The 27,888-nt window shown below is 43.2% G+C and overlaps 1 protein-coding gene across 3 annotated transcripts in view; it reads left to right on the top strand.

Annotated features, from left to right (window-relative positions):
* Positions 1–27,888, top strand: part of MID1 (midline 1) — a 412,445-nt gene that overhangs the window by 367,685 nt on the left and 16,872 nt on the right. For all 3 annotated transcript variants that reach the window (XM_066599936.1, XM_066599933.1, XM_066599935.1), the window contains exon 8: positions 21,026–21,187. In XM_066599936.1, the coding sequence (XP_066456033.1) occupies positions 21,026–21,187 (162 nt within the window). The remainder of the gene's footprint in view (positions 1–21,025; positions 21,188–27,888) is intronic.

Raw genomic sequence — 27,888 nt, 5'->3', positions numbered from 1 at the left:
TAAACATACCAGTAACAATGATATGATGGTAGTGATAGCCCTGAAACATGGTGGACATTGGAGGTGGATTTTATTATAAGGCCTTTTTGATGTTGAAACTACAGTAGATACAAGATTCCAGATAAGTTGGCACATTATTAAACACATTAATTTTGTGATTTTTTTAAGAAGATTTGTCAGTGGTTTATGTGCTGTACGCTATGTTAATTAGATGCAAGCCATCCATTGAGCAGTCTTGCAACTCATATCGGTTCCGATAATCGACAGAGCCACCCCTTTCCTACTGATTGATGCCTACAGCTCCCTTGACCTTGTTGTCGTCAAGCAGAGAGGGACTGTGGATTATTGAGTGATCAGACCCTACGAAGGGATTACAGCTAATTTATATTAACCGTGTGGTGCGTAAAAACGTGATCTCCTTTATTTCTGCACTTTCGGTTGAACGTAAGCTATGAGCCACCTTGTCTTCATAGGGTCCCCCTAGTTTTGGCAGTACTTATTTTGCTGACAGACTTCATATAATTATTGCAGTTGGATATTGGTATTTAAACACTATGTTCTCTTTAAATTGCAACAAAATGTAAGTATTCACCTTGGAATTTGAAGTGTCTCTAGATGTAACCGCACGTATATGTCAATGTATTCCCAGGAAGTCTACTGATGTATGTCCGGTATGTTACATCTTTGGGAACCATCTACAATAAACTGAGCACTTCCTTTGCTTGTTCTATTGTTAGTGGTCAGCCTTTGAACTCTATTTGTTAGGCTTATATATAGACCTCTTTTCTAAACAGGCATGCAGCGCTTTCCAGTTCTCAAAAGGCAAATCGAGTTATGGTATGATGCGTGGCAGCGAAATGAAGAGTACGCCACATGGTGTTTTACTATTTCCTATTTCTATTACTTTTCAAGAAGTACTCGCTATAAAAATAAACCCAGACGTTGAGAAAGGATCGCCTACACTTAATCATAAGGATATTAGATTGTGTCAAGGAGTTTTGTTGGCAGAGATCTTAGCTTTGAGTTTATCATGCAGATGTAACGAAATGTTCATTTTCATCTAATCTAGTATATCCTCTAGGAGTGAGAATAGCAAAGCAACAGAGTGAATTATGTCATAGAAACTTTATAGCAACTTTTTATGTTGAGATGGAAACCTGTTCTATGAATTCTGTAAGTAAACAGGAAGTCCAGTAGGTTGGTTTTCTGACTATTCTCAATGGCTTCCACAGATTCGCCAGCAATTATTATAGATTTTAGTAGCATGATTATTAATATCGTACCAAGATTATAAGAGTCATGGAGAGCTGCACTCATCATTAAGTCATGAAATAAACATTCACTTCTGTCTTTTTCTTTTTGATCTTAATTACTTTAAATCCAACCCAGGAATAGAACAAGAGGACGTTTAATGAGCGGTGTTCTAGTTTAACAGCTGCTGTCTATTTTTTACAATAATATTAAAGTCAATGTTCTAAATAACGCTCAATGGGGGGAAACGTTCTAACTGCTTTGATTAGCTCACTTGTGAGAGGTATTGTCTGCATGCATCATCTATGATCACCAAATGTTATTTGCATAATGTCCATAGTGGCCAAAAGGAATTCAAAAAGTAATTCAGAGTTGTGATACCTGATTTGTACCTTATCTACTACTTTTTCATGGTCCATGATCTAGAAAATGGTAGAATCTGTAGCATCATAGGAGGGTAGCCTCTTTCGGTCAGAGTTGGAAATGACATTAAATTCTTAACCTTTTTTCACCTAAACTGGCCATATACGTTAGATTAATGTTGACCGTTCATCCCAATTTCAGAAGAGTAGTCGAGTTGTCTCCTGAGGTCTTCTGTGGGGGGAATGAAAGCTGTACACTTGTACTGCCAATTGTGTCGGATAGCAAACTTATGTCTCTCCTCTGTATTGAAATAAACATATACACCAATCCAAGTGTCCCGAGGGAAATCTCTAGAGGTAGCTGTTCAGTGTATGATCATCTTATTATATGGCTAGCACTAGATTAGAACTACACAGACACCATCTTAAAGTGGTATTAAGAACTTCTAAAGTGATGGCATATTGCTAGGACATGGTATCACTTTATGAGGTGTCTGATCTCTGGGATATGTACCAATTCTGAAGGATGCACAGTGGTGGTCCTGGTTGTGCAGGAAACTGCAGCCAACTACATTTACTTAAATGGGACCGCACTCCACTTTCTGGCCCATCATGTATTCACTAAGGGTCGGAAAGACCATCAAGGGGCACAGTGTTTAAATCCATGCCGTGTGCCATCCATTCTCCTGATGAGATATGGCATTAGAGTATAAGATAGGAATACCCCTTTAACTCCAACACGTATCTCAGTTTTCCCTTTAAAGCAGGCCGCAAGAGAAACACATTATCCACCATGTATTGAAAGTGCAATCAAATCCAGAACAACGGGTAACAATGCTGGGGTATTGCAGTGCCTCAGCAACACCGTAGTCTGCTGATGATGCTGGGACCACGTCCAGTTAGCCTTTCCAGGACAGCAGATGAGCATAAATACTGACTGTGAAACTGCACTGTAACTCATTCTTGTTGCCATGCATTACATAATACAAAGCAGCTGATATATAGAGTTTTATTATTTTTCCTTTTTCAATGTTTTTTTTTTTTTTTTTTATATGGGCTTTCATATAGTATTTCTTTATAGTTGGTCTTGTTTCCTGTCTCTTTGAGCTTACATTCGTAAATCCACATGGAAGATTGCATGTTGATGAATTAGGTCTGGGTGTTAAGAAAAACCACAAGATTGTAACCACACATTCCCTGGCCCCGCAAGGTAACACCTGCAGCAGGCTGTGGTTAACCCTGGCTTGCCGTTGGCTCTTACAGGTGACTACATTAGCACATTAATTCCAGATATTGGTAAAGTACTTCTTCTTTTGTCCAGACTATCAGTTATGACCAGATGCAAAATTGATATACTGGTCTTATGTATTACTTAAGGTCTTTTCTCGAAATATTCCTGCCCGGCTAAATATGTTTATTATTGTGCATGGGGCTGTATACCTGTGCTGGCACTTATCCCAACTTGTGGTTTAATGAAGTTGTCTGTAATGAATTTGCCTCTGGCACTATGAAAGGAAAACATAGTGGGATCCGGTGCATGTAACCAAAATATGTGAACGAGTATGACACTTGCCAGCAGAAAACACGAGAACAGATGATACAGCAGCTCTTCAGCATACTAGTGAATAGCAATTAAACGGCACTAAAACAGGCCTGTGTTGCTAGAAGCTCAGGTTTCTGAACGCATACTTCATTTGCATTGAGTCTTCATGCAGAAGGCAATATATTTCGGAATCGGAAAATATAATTTTTCGAAAACTTTTTGTATATACCGTATATATTTTTTAAAAATATTCACACCTTGTACTCCGTACGTAGTTGAAGCACCTTTAACAACAATTACAGTCTTCAGTCGTCTTGGGTATGATGCCACAAAGTTTGCATACCTGGATTTCAGCATTTTTTGCTATTGCCATCTGCAAATCCTCTCAAGCTCCGTCGGGTTGGATGGGGACCGTCTTTGGAAAGCCATTTCAGATCCCTCCAGAGATGTTAGATTAGGTTCACCTTCAGGGCTCTGGCTGGGCCACTGAAGGGCATTCGCAGACTTCTTCCTAAGCCACTCCTATGTTATCTTGGCTGTGTGTTTAGGGTCGTTGTCTTGTTGGAAAGTGAACTTTCTGCCCAGGCTTAAGGCCCATTTAGAAACAACGATTATCGCTCAAAAAAGCCATCTTTTGAGTGATAATCGTGTGTAACTGCACTTACATCGTGCAGTTTTCGTTCAGCCGTCGCTCATCGTTGTCTTTCAGCCTTATCAGGGATTCACGACGATAAGCCTTATCAGGGATTCACAGCGGGATACAGCTGATACTATTGTTTCAGCTGTATCCCGCTCCCTGATAACAGGCTGGGTATCAAGAACAGAGTAGTCCAGGTCTGTTCTCTATACCCAGCACGGAGCACTCGGCTGTATAACAGCCGGCGCTCCCAGCGGGTAACAGCTGTATGTAGAGGACAAGCGGGGACACCCAGCTTGTCGTCTGCATCCTCCGCTGGCAGCGCAAGGGGATTCATCATCTTGAGCAATAATCTTGTGCTGTAAATGACACAACGATAATCGCTCAAAAGTCACTCGAGTGACATCTTTTGAGCGATTATTATTGTGTCTAAATGGGCCTTTAGGCCGCTTGCCATCTAGATTAGGATTTTATTAGAAATATCTCTGTACTTTGTTCCATTCAGCTTTCCATCAATCCTGACCAATCTACCTGTCCCAGCTACTGAAAAGCACCCCCACAATGCTGCCATCACCATGCTTCACTGTAGGGATTGTATTGGGTAGGTGATGAGCGGCGCCTGGTTTCTTCCAGACAATAAAGTTTAATCTTGATTTAATCTGACCAGAGAATCTTGTTTCTCAGTCTGAGTCTCTTAGGTGCTTTTTGGTAAACTCCAGGTGGGCTTTCATGTGTTTTTTAATGAGGAGAGGCTTCTTTTTGGCCTCTCTGCCATAGGCCTCATGTTCATGGCATGTGTGGTTTTTTCATGCGGATTTCCACAGCTGATGCACTGCGAGTCATCATTAAATTAATTTTTTTTTTTCATTGCTTGCGGGAGATTGCAGATTGTGTTTTGTAAGCTCCCATAGAGATGAGTGCAGCACATCCGTGTGTGATCCACTGTAAAATGAAGCATGCTGCAATTTATTATCTGGGCGGGGCATGCGCAAATCAAATAAAAACAAATCCGCAGGTTTTAGATGAAGTGCGGACGCCCAATGCCTAAAAAATCAAATCTGCCCGTGGACATTGGGCCATCATAAGCCCCAGATTGGTGGAGTGCTGCAGTGGTGGTGGACCTTCTGTAAGCTTCTCCCCCACTACTTCTACACACACAATCTTTGGAATGACCATTGGGATTCTTTGTCACCTCTTACCAACGCGCTTCTCCCCGATCTACTTAGTTTGGTGGTTTGGCATCTCTAGGAAGAGTCCTAGTTGTTCTTCCATTTAAGAATTATGGAGGCTGCTGTGCTCTTGCGAACTTTCAGTGCAACAGAAATATTTATATAGCTTTCATGAGATCTGTGCCTCCACACAATCCTGTCTCTGAGCTCTACAGGCAGTTCTGTCCTCTTCATGGCCTGGTTTTGGCTCTGATATGCATTGTAAGCTGTGAGACCTTATATAGAAAGGCATGTGTCTTTTAAAGTGATGTCAAATGAACTGAATTTACTATAGGTGACTCCTATCAAGGTGTAGAAACATATATCAAAGATGATCAAGACAAACAGGAGGCCCCCAGAGCTAAATTTTCCATGTCACACCAAAGGGTGTGAATACTTAAAGGGGTTGTCCCGCGCCGAAACGGGTTTTTTTTTTTTTTCAATAGCCCCCCCGTTCGGCGCGAGACAAACCCGATGCAGGGGTAAAAAAAAAAAAAAACGTCCGGTACTTACCCGAATCCCGGCGCTGCTGCGACTTCGTACTTACCTTGCTAAGATGGCCGCCGGGATCTTCACCCTCGGTGGACCGCAGGTCTTCTGTGCGGTCCATTGCCGATTCCAGCCTCCTGATTGGCTGGAATCGGCACACGTGACGGGGCGGAGCTACGAGGAGCCGCTCTCCGGCACGAGCGGCCCCATTCAGAAGAAAGAAGACCGGACTGCGCAAGCGCGTCTAATCGGGCAATTAGACGCTGAAATTAGACGGCACCATGGAGACGAGGACGCTAGCAACGGAGCAGGTAAGTGAATAACTTCTGTATGGCTCATAATTAATGCACAATGTACATTACAAAGTGCATTAATATGGCCATACAGAAGTGTATAACCCCACTTGCTTTCGCGGGACAACCCCTTTAAAGACTAACATTTTGTAGTGATATGTTGTTTTTTTTTTAATTTACAAAGATTTCTAATATTCTGTTTCTGCTTTGTCATTGTGGGGTATTAAAGGGGTTGTCCCGCGCCGAAACAGGTTTTTTTTTTTTTTTTAACCCCCCCCCGTTCGGCGCGAGACAACCCCGATGCAGGGGTTAAAAAAACAACCCGCACAGCGCTTACCTGAATCCCGGCGGTCCGGCGTCTTCATACTTACCTGCTGAAGATGGCCGCCGGGATCCTCTGTCTCCGTGGACCGCAGGGCTTCTGTGCGGTCCATTGCCGATTCCAGCCTCCTGATTGGCTGGAATCGGCACATGACGGGGCGGAGCTACACGGAGCCGGCATTCTACACGAGCGGCCCCATAGAAGACTGCAGAAGACCCGGACTGCGCAAGCGCGGCTAATTTGGCCATCGGAGGGCGAAAATTAGTCGGCTCCATGGGAACGAGGACGCCAGCAACGGAGCAGGTAAGTATAAAACTTTTTATAACTTCTGTATGGCTCATAATTAATGCACAATGTACATTACAAAGTGCATTATTATGGCCATACAGAAGTGTATAGACCCACTTGCTGCCTCGGGACAACCCCTTTAAGTGCAGAATGATGGGAAAAGCTTTTTTTGAGCAGGAACTTGAACACTGTTTTGCTATTAGGACATATACACAAGACAGAGATTGAACAGGGGAAAACTCGTGGTGAGGGGGTTGCGTTTTTATTAAGGAATTTTTTTTATTAAGGAATGCAGCATAAAGTGTATTCCCTGAAATGGTTAATTCTGGAAGAGATTAATTAGAATGATGAGGATATGAGGTAAAAGAGGCTATTACAGAAGTATTTTGGATTCATAATAATTTAGACTGTGGCCACAAAAGGGTTAAATGAGCTTTAAAACTTGTGTTTTTTATAAGAACTTTTGAAAGGTTATTTGCTGCTTGATTAGAATAATTTCCCCATCATCTGCTGCTATTAGAGTATATTCTGAGTTTTCTCCTCCGTGTTTTCTGTTTGTCCTTAACAGATGTAATGTTATGTGATGATGGCGATGGGATGTAAATTAGTGGTGGGAACACTACAGACATGCCTGAAGAATGGGATATGTCTCCTGAAACGTAGCTGTGGCTGGTTAGTGATTACGCCATCTCTCCTGCCTTCCACACCTGGGACTGGGCTTTAAGCCTCCTGCACATGGGCGGATATTTGCTGCGGAATCTTCGGTTGGTGTCCGCACCGCGAATCTGCAGCAAATACCACCCGTTACTTCCTATAGAGTTTCGCTACTTCCTTCAATTGCGATTTCCGCTCGTGGAGGAAAAATCACACCAGGCCTATTTTCATCCGGCTTCCATTAAAGTAAATGGGAGCCGTCCAACCCTCTGCCCATCCGCAATGAACCTTGCGGACAGGTCGTGGAATCTGCGTTGTTGCCTAGCGACGGCGCAGGTAAACAAAATTTTTTTTAAACTGCCGGGTCCATCCGCAGTACAGAAAAGACAGCAACAGAGCAGGTACGTGCAGACACTGCTGCTGTCAGAGATTAATTCCGCATGTAGACTTCGGCTCAGACATTTGCAGGGGGCCTTAAAGTGCTTTTAGATGGAACAATAATCGTTCAGAAAATCGTTCAAATGAGTGAAAGCGAACAATAATCATTCGGTCTAAACGTGAACCAACGACCGAACAACAAGCAATAATCTTCACTTTTCACTCAGGGTTCCTTTCTTATGCAGGCATAAAAACCATCAATGGCTCATTCACTTGTCATTCAGTTTAAACCGTGCTCATTCAGTCACTTATACAGCGAATGTGAAAGCCTGAACGATTTCTCGTTTGAATGAGCCAACGATGTATCTGCCTGTATAAACAGGCTGCGTCAATGAGCTAACGATGACGTCATCGGTAGTTAAATCACCTTGTCTAAAAGGACCCGTAAACAAGTTGTGGACTTTGGTCCCTCTGGGTGATCAGCCTGACTGTATTTATTGAAACTATTTGGATAAAGCATTGAAATATTTGAAGATTGTATGCTTGTTGCACTTTTTCTGATGGTTCTACAAATGGATTTGCAGATCCAAGTGTGCAGCTGCGCAGAGTTCGAGCAATCCTTTGGTGGCAAGTTTATTGCTATGCTCTGCAGTGTTTAAGAGGCTGAGATTGAAATCTGTCTGCAGGCAAATGTATTCCCCGTACGGACTGCTGTGAACACTTAAACGTGTTAATTTACGGTTCTTACACATACTTCCTTTGGGTTTGCTGTCCAAATGCAAGAGTTCAGCCAAGATTTCTACTTTTCAGTTGGAGTTGGTGACCCATCCGTGGTCTTCCGTCCAATTATTCATATCTTCATATTAAGTCTTTTCAAGAGCGAAAACATAAAGGTTGTTGGACGGCTCAATGTAACCATTAGAGGGCTGGATTCACAGGCGTAGTTTTTTTTGTTTTTTTTTTATAGGCAAACACAGGAGTGTATACAATGTAGAAGAGACTTAGTGATGCCAATGATACTCGCTGCTGTGTAACAGCACCGGATCGAGCATCACTGGGACAAGTAACTGCACTGGATCGAGCATCACTGGGACAAGTGTTGGGCTTGTCCGACATCTTGTCCCATCTAAAAGGACCACTAGTCAAATGAAATCCGACCCATCTGATTCTTAGATCATTGTTGGCTTAAAGGGACTGTATCTCTTATCATTTAGTTGTTTTTTTTTGTAATCAAAACCAGATACTACGGTTTTCTCTAAACTGTTTTATTTTCTGATTGCAGATTTTTTTTTATACTGTTTGCTTTACATGACTATGGGAGTGGCCATTTTGCCTGAGCTGCTGTTAATATTCAGTGATATGCTTTACAGAAGCCACTAGGACCATGGAAGACCGTTGTATGGAGATGTTCATTGACTTCTGTGGAAAACTGTTCTAGGCATGCTCTGTGATATGCACAGAGGTTATTGTGCAGGAAGGGGGAGGAGGTACGCTGTGATCATCACCTATGGTAGATTCAAGTAGTATTAAAGACGTGTCCGAGAGACAACGTTTTGATCAGTGGGGATTCCACTACTGAAGCCCTCACTGATTGGTTGAACAAGAGGGCTAAAGTGCTCACATTATTGAGCACTGTGTCGCTTCGGCTGTCTTCACTGCTTTTCGCTCCGCCTGGCAGTTTAAGATGGTCATGTAAAGGCCTATAGAAAGTACCATAGTTTTGTACGTGTCCATCTTCAGCTTCCGAGAAGAGGCAAAAAGCAGCAAAGACAATGGAAGGGGCACAGTGCTCAAGGTAACACTGCAGCACCCTCGTTCCAGTGGTCAGTCGGGGTCTCAGCAGAGAGACCTCTACTGGTCAAAACTTTTGACATGTCTCTCGGAGTGCAGTAACTCTTTAAATCTTGTTCATTTCCTCCTTTCTTTTTTTTTTTTGTTTCATTTCCGTTGCTGAAGATAATTGCATGCAAAAATTGCATTAAAATGATTGTGTGCATGAAGTCCAAGACTTGACTTCACGTCTTACATGTGCCGTCAGCGTTACGCAGGTTCATTGATAACCTCTACGTGTTTTTCATATCCCTTGTATCCTCAGTCGTCCTTTTTCTATCCACTTCTATTTCCTTTACGTCACTCCAACTGGTTTCCCCTCCGCTTCTTCTGGCTCAGACAGGATCCAGAACTAGATCCAGATCTCTTGGGGACCAGAGAGAAGACAGCCTTTGGCTACAGGATTCTGATATAGTTCAGCAAAATGGGATCAGATGGTGCAGATGGAAGTGGGATATTTTCCTTTTAGCTGTCATTGATGAATTTGGGATTTGTCCCATCCGGTGTGCAGAATTTGTCAGTATCCAGCCCTGAGGAAATAACTTTCTACATTATTGCCTCCAGATTGTGAAGGGCTGAAAACTCAGTTGGGAACCTTTTTTCTCCTGCACTCATTTTCTGTGTTGCAGCTGTGATGGAATATATTGTATTGAAGTAGCAGTTTGACGGAGACATAAGAGTTAGTTAATGCTATGGCCTTCACTGCTGTGAATGATGCACTAAATCTATGTACTGCTACCAAGTACTGCAGTTATTATGCCACTATGAACGCAATGCATACGATTCATAGCAAAGTCATACAAAATATGGAAGCAGCTTGTGTTCTTTCTTATAAGCAAATCTGCTGGCGGACTACGGTTCCCGTATGCACAGAGGCACAATATGAGGTGGTGGTGCCCAGCATTGGAGAACGAAAAATAGTGCGGCGCTTTCCACTGTGTAAAAGACTTGTCTATTCAAAGTCCATACAAGTAGAGTGTAGATGGGGGACAAACTCCACCCAAACGTCAGCCTTTTCGTGTCTTGTGATGTTTTGTCAAGACTCATGTCTTCTTTCTACTGGTTTGTTGGACTTGGTTATTCTTCTGCACTTTACTCCGATAAGTGCCAAAACGGACAATATTTCTTCCTTTTACATAATTGACTTATAAACTGGGTTCTATTAAAAGGGTGTTCCATGTGAGGGTGGCTCAGTGGTTAGCACTGTTGCCTTGCAGTACTGAAGTTCTCCATTCGAATATGACTAAGGGCTCTCTAACAAGTGCATGCTACCGTATATTAAACATGCAGTTTTTGCTCCCGTAATATGCAGTACCGATCTTGCATTGACTTTCAATAGTGCATGCCTCGATCTTTTGTTGCACATCTCGTCGTGTATCATGTGCGATTGTGTATGTGATTGTCAGCATGTAGCAAGTACGCAAGTCATTGCATACTCCCGTGTGCAGTAAAATACGTTTTGTGAGAGACTGCCAAGGGCTTCCTCACACGAGCGTGTGGCCACAGCGTATAGCATGTGTGGGTTTTTCCGCTCATAATACACTGTGTAAATCTGCCATAGGTTCCCATGTTGCCGCTCACACATACTGCATAAAATATGTGCGCATTACAGATCAGAGCATGTTCTATCTTGGCGCGTATTATGTGTGTATACATGCCAAGATAGTGCATGGTTATTGGTGGTACGCAACGAATTACGCCCATGTGAAGCCGACCCGGTGGACAACATATGTATGGAGCTTCTATGTTCCACTCCTGTTTGGGTTGTCTGGTTTCTCCCACATGTCAAACATACAGATAGGTAATTTAGATTTTGGGCACAGGAAAAGCGTAATGACATCTTCTGTACAACGAGCGGAATATGTTGGCCCTATATGAGCAACAAAAATAAATACTAATGTTATGGCCTATCACTGTGATAGCTGATCAGTAGGGGCTTAACTCTGGACACCCGATGATTGCGAGGACTGATCAAGATCCTTTTTTTCTTCTATGTACAGAAAAATGAAAGTTCATCGACGCAGGATATATTTTTTTGCAATTTGCAACACATCTGCAGTAAAATCCACCCGTTCCTTGCAGGCGTGCTGTGGATTTTGCTGTATATTTGCCACAAAGTTTTCCCTATGCATTGCAAAAGGTGAAAGCCATGGTGAAAATCTACAAACCTGAATTGACTTGCTGCAGATTTGAAATCTGCACTGCTGCTCAATTTTGGATAGTTTTTTTTTAATGTAAGATGTGGATAAAATGTGTTTAAATCTCCTCCACTTTACTAGTACCATAATATGCTGCCGCTTTCCTGCACACAATTCAAGTACTCGAAATCAGATTTTACAAAACCCTATTCATTCTTTGGGGGGAATATGTGATGATTTGGGGTCACTTCCTGATTTTTTTTTTTTCATTCTAGTTCTGCAACAGATTTGAAGGCAGAGTCCACAGTGGAAATTTGAGCGGGTTCAAAGACGGGCAACTAAAGTAATAAGTGGAATGGGCGGACTACAATACCGAGATAGCTTATCAAGATTGGTGGTTGTTTAGTTTAGAAAGGGATATCCCCAATGATCTGTTCATACCCAGCACTGTGACTGTAACATGTACGTCCAGAGGAAAGAAGGTTTCTACACCGACATAGAAGGGGGTTCTTTACTGTGAGAGCAGTGAGACTATGGAACTCTCTGCCTGAGGACGTGGGGATGGCAAATTCAATAAGCGTTCAAGAGGGACCTGGATGCCTTTCTTAAGCATTACAATTCTACATGGTATGGCCGCTTACTTTAGAAGGGTCTGTGATCCAAGGATTTAGTCTGACTGCCAGACTTTGGGTCTGGAAGGAATTTTTTTTCCTAAGATAGGGGAAAATTGTCTTCTACTTAATGGGCTTTTTGCCTTCCTCTGGATCAACATTGCAGGATAATAGGTTGAACTGGATGGATATGTCTTTTTTCCAGCCTTACATACTGTTACTATGAGTAGGTGGGCATGCTGCATGGAATATTTCTATACTTTTGATGACCAAAACCCTACTAGATTTTCGTTTCTTTTTTTTTTTTTTTTTAACCAGTTAATATACTAACCGAAAAAACAGGATCAGACCCCAGTGCAACAAAAAAAAAAACAGGTGAGGATCCGCAAACTGAAAGATTTGTCATTAAGCATTGTATACAGTAGTCGGGTGATTTATAAACCTATAAAGACAACATAAATATATTATAGAGCTGGGAATAGAAGAAATGAGCAATTTAAAGATTTTATTTTAGGCCGGCTGTCTATGGGCGTTGCGAAGTCCCGCGGCAGATCTCCACCGCGGGAGCCGCCGCTGAATCTCTGCCGGTCAGCCCCATCTGACAGCATGCTGTGAATTGCCCGCCGCGAGCGGAGAATCGCAATGATTCTCCGCTTCTGGACAGAGCGCCAGCGCTTTCCATAGCAGGACAGGGGGCCTTAGAAATGGATATGTTCCTTTAATTTGAATGTATACAATGTTAACACTATATTCTAGTAGGATGCTGTATTGCCCCACTCCCCTGATTGTGGGGGTTAGGGATCTCACCTTGAATCCATGTTGATTATTTTTGTTCTAGGAGTCGGCTGTAAGTACTCTGGATGAGGCTTATAAAGCTCTCTGCGGCTCATAAACAGCAAAGCACTGAAAGCAAATACTCCATAATGCAGGCCATTTGCATCTAAGTATGGTATGGCAGAAACTAAGCATCTTAAGTCAAAAGCTACATATTTACCAGCACATGCAAGTACTCACATCTCAGGTTTTAATATACATTGGAGGAAATGGCTGTCTTATCCTCAAAGCTTTGCTTTTTTATATACTGATTTTCATTCTTTTTTTGTAAAGTCGTTTAATGGCTCATAATGTACTAATACATAAGGAAGCGATAAAAGGTAAATCACGTTGATCATGTGAGTCAAGGTGCTGCTTTATGTCGGTTTTTAGGCAGTTACTATGTGATGCTTGTACATAATTAAAAGAATTACATTCTTTGGCCGGCTTCCCACAAGCTTATACGTATTTTTGCTCGCAGCGAGCGGATGATGCTTTTTTGCGCACGCATCAGTGTATTTCTCGCGTGTGCAAATAAAAAAAAAAAATTGCACCGATGCTCTGAGGCATTGAAATGTCTAATTAGTCTAATGAGTTCCAGTTGTGTTCTTTTTCCTGTGCAGTTACGTGATCTTTCACACTTTTCCTAGCATTATTGCACACGCATTTGCGCAACACCATTGACTTCTATGTGGACTTTTGGTGCACAAATGCGCAGGAAAGTAGAACATGCTGGACTTTTTTTTTTTTTTGCGCTACCAAAATGTACAAAAAAAATACCCGCATATGAGCAAACCCATTGAAATCAATTCACTGCATATTGCATGCACAAACTTTACAAGCCAATGACCAGCAAAACAAGTGCTCATAAGAATGCTTGTTCCCAATAATTGCTCCTTGTAAAGGCACTCTTTTGTCATATGTGAGCAAAGAAAGCGTTGCCAACAAAAGGCAAACTCTACATCGATGACTGGTTGTAGTAACTATAGTTTTCCCCCATACTCAGGGTACATGTTCCATTTTAAATGTACTAAACGGTCACCGATAGTCTTGCTATCATTGGTACTTGTTACCAGACAAGACATGACTCGGGTATAACAGTCATTACCAGCTGTAGCCTTATCCATTTTATATCTCCACCAATCTCCCCCCACCTTCTCAAATACCGACATACATGCTTTAACTTTTGGATAATTCGGTCACAGCAGCCATTTTATTAAAACATTAACTTTACATAAATTAACCTATCATTAAACCCCACCTTAACCAGAAAACCGAAAACGGGGAGGTCCTTGGAGCCCCAAAACATCTGTCGCCTCACCATTTTAGGAAATGTTCGTAATGCCTCCTGTTGCAAGCCAACTGACTCGGGAGATCCAATTTCCCAATTGCCTCCCGGCGCAAGCTAACTGACTCGGGAGACCCAATACCGCCAATTGCCTTCAGCCGCCCACCTCCCAACTCGGAAACCCGCTAGCCATTACAAGACTAGACACCACCATCTCTGCAAGGACTCCGCCCTGTTAGAGCCAAGAGGCAACAGACCCACCATAACCATTAATCAAAGGGGGGGAAGGTGGCTATCCAGCCCCTACCTCCCCCCACCCCCACTTTTATGCCAACCCCAAGGACGACTTCCCCCATCCGCCACTGCCATGACAATGCAACACATTCACCTTATAATAAATAATAATACCCATCCCAACCCCTTGTTATCTGTTCCATAGGGCCAGTGGTTGGGCTTTCCTCGTTCCAGCTGTTAAGTATTTTGTCTTCTTCTCCACACTCTTCTACCCCTTGTGTAGCTCCTCCTTCTTTCCCACACTTCCGTAGCTCTGCTCCTTCCACAATCTTCACTGTCAACCCCTTCCTTCCCATTCCCATTAACCCTGTCATGGGCGGTCTCTGCCCATGGCCCTGCAGGCCTCCGCTACGGCCTTACTTTTGTCCGTGTCTGTTGCTTTGCAGACAAGATACAGATTAGTGGAAGGAAAATGGCTGCCTGTACAGTTATAAGTAAGGATAGGGTCATATTCAGATGGCCGTATGCGAGTTGCACCCAAGACCCTTGGATGCTACTCACATCGGCAGGCAGGGAACATAAGATCCTTGGATGCTACTGATCTCGGCAGGCAGTGGACATTGCATGTCCTGTTCTCATATGTGATTGGGAATGGGACATTTTGTATTTAGTTTTTTTTCCCCCACAACATTGATCAGTGTAAAAAATTGCGCTTGTGAATATCCTCATAGGCTATAATGCTGTCCGTGAAACACATTGATATACAATATGGCCATCTCAAGAAGGTCTAAATCGCCTCTATATTCTTCTATTGAGGATGATGGGATGAATGTGGTTTAATAACGAAATGTCTTCTACTCTGGAAGGGGATAAATAAGGTAGGTGATGGGAGTATATAGAGGGGAATGAAAGGTCAGTATGGATTCCTAAGCCATAACTTAATAAAACATCAATAAGTGTCTGGGGCATGTAAAGAAACACTGTATGAATTTGTCCTGCCTGACAGCTAATATAGAGATTATCCTGCAGATTAGAGTCGGGGTCCCTCGAGGACTTATCTGTCAAAAAGATCATGGATTCCTCCCTGTCAGCGCTGACTGCAGCTGTGGGTCAAATGCAGCGAAAGCTCTACACGGGCTAATGTGACTGCGACGCATGAAGAATTACAGTTTGTCTATTGAGATTAGCAGCCGTCACAGGGGTCACCGGCTAATCAAGCACCCACCCATGTCATACCTTCCATGGTATGGGACGTAAAGCTTGAGTAGAGCGCAGTAAATGCACTTTTAGACAGAACGATTATCGTTCAAAAAAATTGTTCAAAGGAGCGAAAGTGACCGATAATTGTTTAAACTAAACACAGCCAATGACTGGACGACGAATGATCATTCACTTTTCCTTTGTTGTTCATTTTATGCAGGCGTAAAAATCATCGTTGTCTCGTTCACTTATCGTATTTCAATTTAAATACAGATCGTTCTCAGTCACTTGTACAGCGAATGTGGAAGACTGAACAATTTCTCATTTGAACGAGGCAACAGTGTATCTCAGCAGGCTGCAGGAAAGTGAATGAGCCAGCAGTGATGGCACTCCTCACTCAAATGAGAATCAGCTTGTCTAAAAGGATCCTAACACAGCAGTAGTAAACTATAAGATCATATGGGTTGAAATTTAAGGCCCTTTTACACGCAATTGTCGTTTGAACGAATAAAGAAACGATCAACTCAACAACTTTTTTTGCTTTCAAATGATTAGTGTCTTCTAGAGATGAGGGGGCCGGCGGGGGAGAGCGGGGAGGAACGGAGGGGAGATCTCTCCATACCTCCCCCCCCCCCCCCCCGCTCCCCGCCGCAACTCACCTGTCACCCACGCTGGCCCCCAAATCTTTAGAGACGAGCGGGGAGATACTCGGCTAAGGCACTGCTCGCTCGAGTAATGTGCCTTAGCGAGTATACTCGCTCATCTCTAGTGTCTACATGTAAAGATAATCGTTTGAAATCCTCGCCATTTCCCTCCTTTGCTTAGTCGTTTGGTAGTGTTTATATATGAACTGGACATCGATAAGATAAATGGACGAGTGTTTGTTCATGTAAGCATGTGTATTAGCGAAGAATTTTTAGGTGGGCTGTTTTTAATTGGTGCAAAGAAAAATCCATTGTCTACTGTGGCATTGAGTCATTGTGTTTAGCTGGACAAACAATCACCCGTCCCCTCAAGTTGTTTGAACGACCGAACAACTGCTGTTTAAACCTAAATGAACAAACTAACAACTACTTTTATGCAGGCTAAAACTCAGCAACCAACTACAAGTGAATGAATAGCGCACGATGGCTTTGCGTTTACACGTAACGATTATGAACAAATTTTGAGCGACAGTCATTGCGTGTAAATTGGCAATTAGCCAACTTCCAACATGAGCTACTCATCACATCTAATCAGAAATGGGATCTGAGACAAAGTGTCAAGGTTTTGGCTTAAAGGGGTTGTCCCGCGAAAGCAAGTGGGTCTATACACTTCTGTATGGCCATATTAATGCACTTTGTAATGTACATTGTGCATTAATTATGAGCCATACAGAAGTTATTCACTTACCTGTTCCGTTGCTAGCGTCCTCGTCTCCATGGTGCCGTCTAATCTTCAGCGTCTAATCGCCCGATTAGACGCGCTTGCGCAGTCCTGTCTTCTGTCTTCTGAATGGGGCCGCTCGTGCCAGAGAGCGGCTCCTCGTAGCTCCGCCCCGTCACGTGTGCCGATTCCAGCCAATCAGGAGGCTGGAATCGGCAATGGACCGCACAGAAGACCTGCGGTCCACCGAGGGTGAAGATCCCGGCGGCCATCTTCACAAGGTAAGTAAGAATTCACCGGAGCGCGGGGATTCGGGTAAGTACTACCCGTTTTTTTGTTTTTTTTTTATCCCTGCATCGGGTTTGTCTCGCGCCGAACGGGGGGGACTATTGAAAAAAAAAAAACCCGTTTCGGCGCAGGACAACCCCTTTAAGGGTCCATTTAGACTTGCCGATTTCTCGTTTGAATGGGCGAATGATGTCAGAGTTCACTCGGCAGCCTGTTTACACATGTAGATTCATCATTCGCTCGTTTAAGCAAGAAATCGTTCAGTCGCTAACATTCGCTGTATAAGTGACTGATGAGGACTGAACGATCCATGTTTAAACCAATCAGTTGCTGCATTTACATTGAACAATTCTCATTCATTTTCATTCGTGTGAACGCTTTTTTTTGAATGATAATCGTTCCATGTAGAAAGGCCTTTTGATGCGATCTGAGCTAATCCTACAAATGGATGTGTTGGTTGTAAACTATGGTAGATGTGTCTTTGGCCAAAATACAGTTTAAACTGCTGTTGATTTGCTCCTGAGAATTGTATTAGTTGGTCTCCTTGGATGTAGGTAGAAAAACACTATTAATAACGTAGTTAGCGTAGTTTTATATCTTGACGATTGGCGATACTTTAAGGGACTTTTTGGGTTGAAGGAAATGACGATTAAAGGAGATGTCCCGAGGCAGCAAGTGGGTCTATACACTTCTGTATGGCCATAATAATGCACTTTGTAATGTACATTGTGCATTAATTATGAGCCATACAGAAGTTATAAAAAGTTTTATACTTACCTGCTCCGTTGCTAGCGTCCTCGTCTCCATGGAGCCGACTAATTTTTGGCCTCCGATGGCCAAATTAGCCGCGCTTGCGCAGTCCGGGTCTTCTGCAGTCTTCTATGGGGCTCCGTGTAGCTCCGTGTAGCTCCGCCCCGTCACGTGCCGATTCCAGCCAATCAGGAGGCTGGAATCGGCAGTGGACCGCACAGAAGAGCTGCGGTCCACGGAGGAAGAGGCCATCTTCAGCGGTGAGTAGAGAAGTCACCGGAGCGCGGGGATTAAGGTAAGCGCTCCGGTGAGCTTTCTTTACCTCCCTGCATCGGGGTTGTCTCGCGCCGAACGGGGGGGGGGGGTTGAAAAAAAAAAAAACCCGTTTCGGCGCGGGACAACCCCTTTAATTAGCGGTGATCCAAATCTGCATCATGTCTTCCTCTGCTTCAGGAAATGTGAACAGATGTCTTGCAAGGAGATGATCTGTATCTGAACGGGGGTTTCTTGTCTCGCTACTTTTCACTCCATGAAAGCGTTTGTGGTGTTGAGAGATCGCACTATGTAGGGATGTGACTATTCCTGTTTGTCGAACAAAATATCTGGGAATCTGATACTATTGGATGTGAGTTCTCTATTCTGGTCCTTGGTGGTTGTGAAAGGGACATCCGGATTGCAAGGGGGTAGTGGAGATCCCTTTTAGGTTTTGATCCTGCCTCCCTGCCAAAGTTAGGTTTACTTCATTTACTTTTACACCTCCTTCGTCAAAGTGCTAATGACCACTTGTCCATCAATCCCTTTGTGTGATGTGTGAGTTACATGCAGAGCTTGCTGATCACATGATGGCGACATCATCACAGCTCCTTTATCCTTCTTCTGCACTGAGAAATTATGGGCGGAATACATCCCTTTACAAACCCCTGCAGCCTCAGGTGCTATAGATACAGCAGTACTCAGTCTGGCAGTTTGTAACTTGTTGTGAGACAGCTGCACACCTGTGTGGAGACTCCAATAAATGACACCTCACAAATGTACACATACATAGCTCATGTGCTGACAGGACCTGTGATGATGTCTCCATCATGTGATCAGTCACATGGTCTCTGAGCTGAATGAGGGATTATGGGCGGACTACATCCCTCCCCAAACCCGTGCGGCCTCAGTTGCTATGGATATAGCAGTACTCAGTCTGGCAGTTTGTAGCTGGTTGTGAGACTGTTAGACACCTGTTTTGAGACTCCAATGAATGACACCTCACAAATGTCCACATACATAGCTGGCGGTGGATATTGACCAACAACATTGAAGCATAGTTCTTCACCACTATTTTCACATCTCCTGAACATGATATCATGTCATCTCAAGTGCTAATGCTACCAACACCAATCCAGCCTTCATCTAATCGTCAACAGTTGTCCAGTATTGGAACTAACCGTCGCTGTCGTGCAAACATGTCATCACAGAGGGTTCAACGCCCCTGGGAAGCTAATGCTGCTTACATGACACAGCGGCAAGCCACGATGTCACCTCAGCCACCAGCTGAAGTTTGTAAATCTCAAGCAGCAAATATGAGAAAGCTACGAGCGAACATGTCTCCTCAGCGAGCATCTGAAGTTCGTAAATCACGTGCAGCTAATATGTGAAAGCAACGTAGCAGAGCTGTGTGTGTGTGACGTGCACGTAACAGAGCTGTTACTAATTACTAGGTTCTGGATATTGGCGGCCATGTACCTGAGCGTCATTTCTCCTTTTTTTCCCCTGTTTTGAACAACGTGATTGGCACTTGTTTAAATGGCCTTTACTCAAGCCAATGCCAGCTGTGTTGGAGAAGAACAAACTATAAGGCTCTTATCCGGTTGCAATATAACTTTTTAGGATTGATACACAGAGCTTAAAATGCCATAAGCTGCAGTACATACCTGTTCTAAGCCCTGGCCATCCAGCCCTGCGTCTCTCCTTGTCTTTGTTGTGGAATGAACACCACATGACCACGGCAGTCTGGTGCCGTTCTCCTTGCATATCCACTCAGATGCTATGAGGGATTATATTAGAATCCCCGACTGCTACAGCCTCTGATTGGCTGCAGTGGTCATGTGGTGTCTGTTGCACAGCAAAGACCGCAAAGACCGGGTGGACAACAGCTGCAGCGCTGGATCCCCAGGGGTAAGGACGGGTAAATACCGCTGGCCTTCTTGTTTTAGGTCATGTGCATGTGTCCTTTAAAAAGTTATCTTGTAACTGGAAAACCCCTTTAATAGGGTTGTTTATCCCCAATATAGTATCATCGTTGTCTGCAGTACATCCCCCATTCACACGGGAAGATGCTAATCTTTTTCTTCTTTTTTTTTTTTTTAATTCGGCATGCACAATCCAATTAGCCAATGAACTAGTGTTTGCTTATTCATCATCTGATTGGGGACATCATTATACAGCCTGACGACCAGCAAATTAACAATTTCGGGCTGCAACCCTCTCCCATTTCTCTGCTGTGTGTCCACAAACGGGCCATCCATTGCCTAGAATGGACCACTCAACGCATGCACATCATGCATAAGATGACTAGCACTTTCCATCAGCCAGCAGCAGCTTATGGCTGCGCGTTGGGGTAATGAGAGGTAATAATGTAAGTATGTAGATTGCACATCTGAGCTCAGAGCCCGTTCTACTGTTCATTCCTTCATTTCTTTTCAAATTTGATATTTGCTCAATAATATCAGAAAATGCTCAGTAATCGCTTGAAGGTGCCATCCAGGTGATGGTCCGGTGCTCGTTTAAAAGGCTTCTACCGTGACGTGACATTGATGGCCTATTAGGTTGTTTCCTGGGACTCTTGCCGCTGCCCCTTCATTGTAACAAAGTGCCTGATTTTAGTACATTGCTGTATCACAGTGAGAAACCACATCAACTTCTGGTAATTGTTGGTAGACCCAGGGGTCAGACCCCCGCTGATGGCACTTAATTAACTCTACGGAAACTTCTTTACATTCTACTCTTTAATCAGCCATGTTTCTCCCTCACATGTACATTTTTGCACCTTTTGTCTAGTCTTGTGTTATAACGCCTCTATTCATTTGAACTTGCAGGCTTGTGTAACTCTGCCGACAGCTGGATGATTGTTCCCAATATCAAGCAGAACCACTATACAGTGCATGGCCTACAAAGCGGCACCAAGTATATTTTTATTGTGAAGGCTATAAACCAAGCCGGCAGTCGTAACAGTGAGCCTGGAAAATTAAAGACAAACAGTAAGTAACTGTAAAAGTTTGTTAATTTTAAATGAGTCTTTTACCAGAATTTGGGGTAACGCTAGGTGGGTTTCTGCTCATTGGAAGGTTACTTTATTTAGACAACATGGTAAGTAAACGGCAAAAACTAAGTGTAGTAGACCTGATGTGATCTCAACGCCTGGATATAATGTGTCTGCTAACTCTAGTCCGATGGAGGAACCTCCAATGATGGAGGAATCATTGATACGTGGGCAGCATCTGCCTCGTCCATAACCGAGCGGGAACCTCCGTTGCAGAAAAGGCACAACATGCCAGTAAAAATATGGGCAGCTCAGCGGAAACAGAACAGACCCAATTTTAAGCAATGGGGTCCAAACTGTTCTGTTCTGTTATAAGACGGACCCATTTGGCCAGGGGATTCGCCTTTCCTGCAGGAAAACAGAACCCCCGACACAGATGTGAAAGCAGCCTGATACAGAGAGATTCTCTAATAAAGTCTAGCATCACTAAACAAAAAAAAAACCTTTTTGTTGAATGGGCAGCATAAGACAATGTTAAAGATGACATGAAACATTATGGATAATAATTAGCCCTTACTTAAACAATGAGATTAAGAAAAAAAAAAGAGATCTATTGTATTCACTACAAACAGCAAAGCCCTTGTGGCCGCCTGGTATAAAAGCTCAGGAATAGTCATGCTCATGGATTTAAGAAAGAAAATAAAAAAACTTTTTTAATATCACCTTTTTAAAAAGGTTTAATTTTATGGCTCAATGGTGTCATTATAAAGGAGAGGTACACTCGTTAAGTTTACACATATCTATTAGTAATAGAATTTTCTAAGGTAGTCTTAAAATTGTAATTGCTCTCGACCTTTTGTATTAATATAAACATTAAAGGCTACAGACACCTTTTTGGGGGCAGTTGTTTTTTCACCTAAATGCATGTAATTTGGGCTGATGTTCATTTTTGCAGGAAGGTTTTATTAAAAATTTGGCAGCGTTCATCTTCTGCAGCTTCTACTTTTCACAGTTCATAGAAACTGCAGCCTAAGTACCAGTAGGAGATGTCAGTGAGGCTGGACTCAGGGTTTGGTTTCCCTCTGCTCTCTCTTCTCTCTTACATGTCTTTATCGGCTAAGTTATTGTTATGGTCATTAAGGCTGGCTGTACGCGGGCAGGTCCGATTCTGTGTGCAGAAATGCGGAGTACAGATTTTATTATTATTTTTTTTTTAACTTCTGCTTTTCCCACATCACCTAGTGATAACGTGGAATTTGCGGCCTTTCCGCAGTGTCATTGCGGAAGAACTGCGGATCAGACGGCTTCCATTGACTTAAATGGAACACAGGCAAAAATAAAACATGCTGTGATTTTTATTTTCCTCTGCGAGCGTAAAATCACAATTGATTTCTGCTCGCATAGAGGACGAAGCGCTTTTTAATAGCATGTTATGGGTGGTGTTTGCTGCGGCACCCGGAGGCGGATTCCCACTCTGGATTCCGCAATGCAAGCCCACCCGTTTGCAGGTGGCCTAATTAACTGATATAAAGTGGAAGTGAGTTAACGGGTGAAAATTTAAGGGTCCTTTTAAACAAGCAGATTCTTATTGATGTCACCGCCAACTCATTCATTCTCGTTCACCCTGTTTAGACAATCAGACAAATCTCTGGTTCGTTCAAAAGAGCATTGCTATATTAGCGAATGAGAAGGACTGGAAGGACCTCCAGCCAGAAGTTCTGCCGTGGACCCAGCTCAAAAGCCGGAGGAAACAGCCGGACAACTGAGCAGAAACTGAACCTACCCCATTATAGTCATTGTGGCCTGTTTGGCGCTGTTTGGTTCTGTCCTAAGACAGAGCAGTTTGGCCATAGAGATACTCCTTTCCAGCTCCCCGAATGGAGCCGGAATCCGTATCCCCGAGCTCAGATGTGAAACCGCCCTCATTAACATTACATACCCGGAATTACTATTTAATGTTATTAATTTTTTTGTTACTTTTTTGATCACTTTTGATTTGTATCCATCCAGCACCACTCGCCATCCTTAGATTTAGGAAAACAAATGACCAGCGCCTTGTACTATGGTGACATCTATGCTTGAGGAAGGCGCATTATTGCGCTGAAACGCATTGCATGTCTTATTCATTTATTTAGCAAATAAAATCTGAAATATATAACTAAAGTGGTTAGTTCTTTATTAGAGATCAGCGAATGTACTCGTTTAGGGCGATTTCGCACTCAAGCACCGCTTTTTTCGAGTAACTGACTACTCTGGCAAAAAGATTCAGGGGGGGAGCAGTGGGGAACAGGGCGAAGCTCTCTCTCTCTCCCCCACTCCCCTCTGCAACCCCCCGCTCACCCCTGGCACCCCCCGAATCTTTTCGCCCGAGTAGTCAGTTACTCGAAAAAAGCGATGCTCGAGTGCGAAATCGCCCTAAACGAGTACGTTCGCTCATCTCTATTCTTTATCCCAATCCACCAAGCACGGAAAATTTTTTTATAGTTTTTTCTTTTTTTATTTACATCCTTATATTTTGGATCTTCTTTTTTTTTTTTTTTTTACAACTACTCTGTTCTAGCAGACCTGATTAATTCATGCTGCCTTATTGTACTAGTTGTACAGGGAGTCGTGTCCTTATCAATATAACCTCTGTCAGTTGTATATGTCGCGGTGCTGTTCTCCATCCTGTTTGGGCATTCAGGGTAAGACTTGTGCAAAAAGTATAAATGATTTGGTACTATGATTTACAAAATAGATAAATGTAGCATATTTTACATATCCGGTGATCTATAGGTTGGTTTGTTGTCACACATGGAGAACTTATGATGATTGGGAAATTGTAGGCTTACTATTCTACACAGTAGCATCCGGACGAGGGCCCTGTAATTACAGAGGAGGGATGTATTCAGTAGGAGTCCAGGTATGATGGCTTGTATCCTAGCTTTTTTTTTTTTTTTTTTTTTTTAAGGTTTCCAAGTCTTTTGGAAATTAGACTTCTGTGTGTTTCTAACATTCGAGTAAAATGAAAAAGCACAAGTTTCAGTTCTGTTCAGTTTGATGCCAAGCAGAACATTCAATAAATCATTGAGACCGATTAAGGAAACATGCGTTAAATGTGGAGGGTGTTTTGGTAAAGCAGTTTAAACAGGAAGATTTTTTTCTTGTTTTGGCCAGAGTTAAAACACCAGTAATTTGTATCTGGCTTACTCAGGAACACCCACCCACCGAATGTTCAGAAGTTCATGTTTTTCTACCCTTCAGTAACAATATGGGAGCTGTTAAAGTCTATTTACTTGTGTCACACTCGGGTTTCTGAATGTATTAAGACTGTGTATCTCTAGAAATAGTTAATATATTTATAGTATGTGTGCGGAATTAGGGGAAAAAGTCTATTTGTATTTCCTCCGCTGGAGAAACAGCAGCACTCTTGTACATGGGGTCTGGGGAATTGAATTTGGCGCAGCTGTAGCACCAGACACTTCGCCCGGGCAAGAGGGGCGCTGTGTGCGTTTGTGGCTGGAAAAGCAGATGCTCTTATTCTAATTGCAGATGCTTCCTTTAAAATATGTTTTTATATTGGGATTTGAGCATTTTGCATTATCATGATCGTGTCTTGTTTCTGATGGAATATTTCAAGTTACAGATTACATGAATAGTGTTTTTTGTGGTGAAAAGTATTAAAGTATTTTAGTGTAAAAAGATTTTTAAAAATATAACTAGTGGAAGAGTAGGAGTCAGGAATGGAGATATGGGAATATCACGGTGGAACATATACTTATTTCTACAAGGGGGGTCTCGCAGAAGCGGGTTTGAATTGCAGATTCCGCGATCGCCGTCCGTGAGTTTGATACGCGGGCATTGAAATGCATGGACTTTCGCTGGTTCACTTACACTTGCGGGTAGAAATTGTGGATTCTGCAAGCGGAAGAAAAATCACAGCATGCTCCGTTTTTACAACGGATTCAGCGTGTATGGGCTCCATTGATCTCTATAAGAAGTGTTCAATCCACAATGCATACGCAATTAACATTGAGTATGGATGTGGATTTGCTCACAAGTCGCCAGAAAACAAATGGAATAAAAAAAGCAGCAATTTGTGGGCAGACAATGCAGCACGGAGTCTGCGGAGCAACACCCCCCGTTGAGACTGCTGTCTGCAACCTCCACTTGTTCTTCTAGGCTCTTCCTCCACAATAAGAAGTGTTTTTTTTTGTTTTTGTTTTTAATAATTTGTACTACTTCCAAAAAAGTAGTATAAACCAGCCAAGCCCAGAGAGCAGTATTCTGTTCTGAACGCTCTCAGAACATCTCTCACCATGACAGTGCAAGGGAATGTCGCCTGGGCAGTCAAAGGGTGTTTTCAGAGCGTTGGGCTACTTTCTGATGTCATTCACTGCTTGCGATCTTTCTTCCCCGTGGACGACTTGCTGTTCATATGCATACATTTGCGCAGAAAACTACACGCATATAAGACCATTCACAATTACTTTCCATGACCATTCGCAGGTCTTCCACTGCAGATATCCACACGCAGAATCCGACCCACTCGTGTGAGCCCGACCTAAGCATGTTGACAATAATCAAAACATTGCCAAAAGACGACAACTGAAGTACTTCTGTTTACCAGCAAATTGTTAAATATTCAACTTTAAGGGAAAAAAAGTTGGTGATAACTAGAATATTGTGCAAAATGTTTTACGCAGGTGGGGAAAATGCTGCAAAGTAAGAATGCTTTCAAAAATAGAAGGGTTAATAGTTTGACTTTAGCTCATTCTTTTTGTTCAAAAGATCTTGAGCAGCACATCTTGAAACCCCAGTCTGCTGTGAAATCTTTGCCTGCAGAGACCTTGCTGATGCAGCATAACTACCTTGTGTCTTGTTGCTGTGCTCATTGCCATGGGGTATGACTTTTGACATGAGACTAGAAACAAGCGTGGCAGCATAAGTGGTGCAATAAAATCCAAATTTCTTTATTCTTCCATGACAACAAATAACAGCAATGTTTCAACCCTATCTACGTCTTTTTCAAGCTTACTGATGCAGGCAACACAGCATTTTTAAATAGTAAACCCCACTTAACATCTTACCAATCACAGTATAGTTCCATTTAGGTACCTCCCCCGAACAGGTGAGACCAACATACACTAGATTAAACCGGCATGCATAGATTTGTCAAGACAAACTCTGTTAACTACCGGGCAAGCAGCCCATACTCTACCAGCGTTATACACTCCTTCAGATCACCACACTATTCCGTTCTCAGCAGCAGCTATTCTTAATACTAGATTAATACGCATATATATCCTTCTAGGTAAGCTAATATAATCATCGTCTACTATTATTTTGGTGCAGTAGCGACACCCCCCAGCGGCCCCCCAGTGCAATAGTGGCGCCCCCCCCCAATGCAGTAGCGACACCCCCCAGCGCCCCCCCCCCCCCCCAGTGCAGTAGCGACACCCCCCCCCCCAGCGGCCCCCCAGTGCAGAAGTGACACCCCACAGCGGCCCCCCAGTGCAGTAGTGACACCCCACAGTGCCCCTCCCAAGACCCACACACTTACCCCCTCCTCCTCCCCCTTCTACTGGAAGCTGATGCTCCTCTTCTGGTCAGCGATAGTCCCGGCATGCATATTAACTTTTTCTTACCCACTTCTGCCTCAATAGGTAATTCCCAGCAACCTGATTGGTTGTTTGGTGAATCAGCCAACCCAAACAACCAATCAGGTTGCTGGGAATTGCTGATTGCTGCAGAAGTGGGGAAGAAAGTGTTAATATGCTCCCGGCACACACTCTGACACACACACTGCTGGACACCTCCCCCCTCCCTGCGGAACCAAGTAGTAGGAGACGTTGGGGCAGGGGGGAGAGGGATTTCAGCTGCACAATGAAGTCAGTGTGTGCCGGGATCAGCGCGGCTAGCAGTGCCATTTGTGAATGCTGTCAGGGAAGCCGCGGCCCCTGCTGGTATTCACAAGTGGTGAGCGGCCGATTGGGCGCGTGCCAGCAGGGAGGGCTCTGCGTGCCGCCTCTGGCACGCGTGCCATAGGTGCGCCACCACTGCTCTAGAATATCCTATAAAAGCATCCCAAATAAACAATCTTTATATGAACAAACAGCCACTACTTTAATCCCTGATATAGCCCATTGCATCAATAGTCCAGAGTCGTGGAAATGCAACTGTCTTCCACAACCTCACCTTTGTAGAAGTTTTGCTATTCTTCCCTCAGTTTGAAGTCTTATACCCTTCACAGTGGTTTTTGATTTAGTTACTGTATTTCAACCTATATATGAGAATCATGATCATTATCCCTTGTTTGGTGTAATTGGGTAATCATACACCTGACTATAATCGTACAAAATCCATGACTTTGTGCAAGTCTTTCTAGAAGAATTGATGCCGTTTTGCAGGCAAAGACTGGTCACACAAAATATAGATTTAGATTTCTCTTTTCTTCTTTCACTTAATATTTTGTAATTAACACTTACATTTTTGAAAGCATTTTTACTTTTGTTAGCACAAAGGAGCACTTTTAAATATATTCTTGTTTTCCCAAATTAAGAAAAAGTTGAGTTATGAGCTGCTCACAGCCACTGACATCACATTCACCTGATTCCATTAGTTGTCCATTTCCTGTTTGTGACGCCCAAACCTTGCAACGTGTGACAAGCGGGAAGAGGCCAACACTCTCTGAGCAGTGTCTAAGGGGTGGCTTAGGAG

The sequence above is a fragment of the Eleutherodactylus coqui genome, chromosome 4 (assembly GCF_035609145.1).
Source record: "Eleutherodactylus coqui strain aEleCoq1 chromosome 4, aEleCoq1.hap1, whole genome shotgun sequence".
In the NCBI taxonomy this organism is placed as follows: domain Eukaryota; kingdom Metazoa; phylum Chordata; class Amphibia; order Anura; family Eleutherodactylidae; genus Eleutherodactylus; species Eleutherodactylus coqui.
This window is presented reverse-complemented; position numbering and strand designations above follow the sequence as displayed.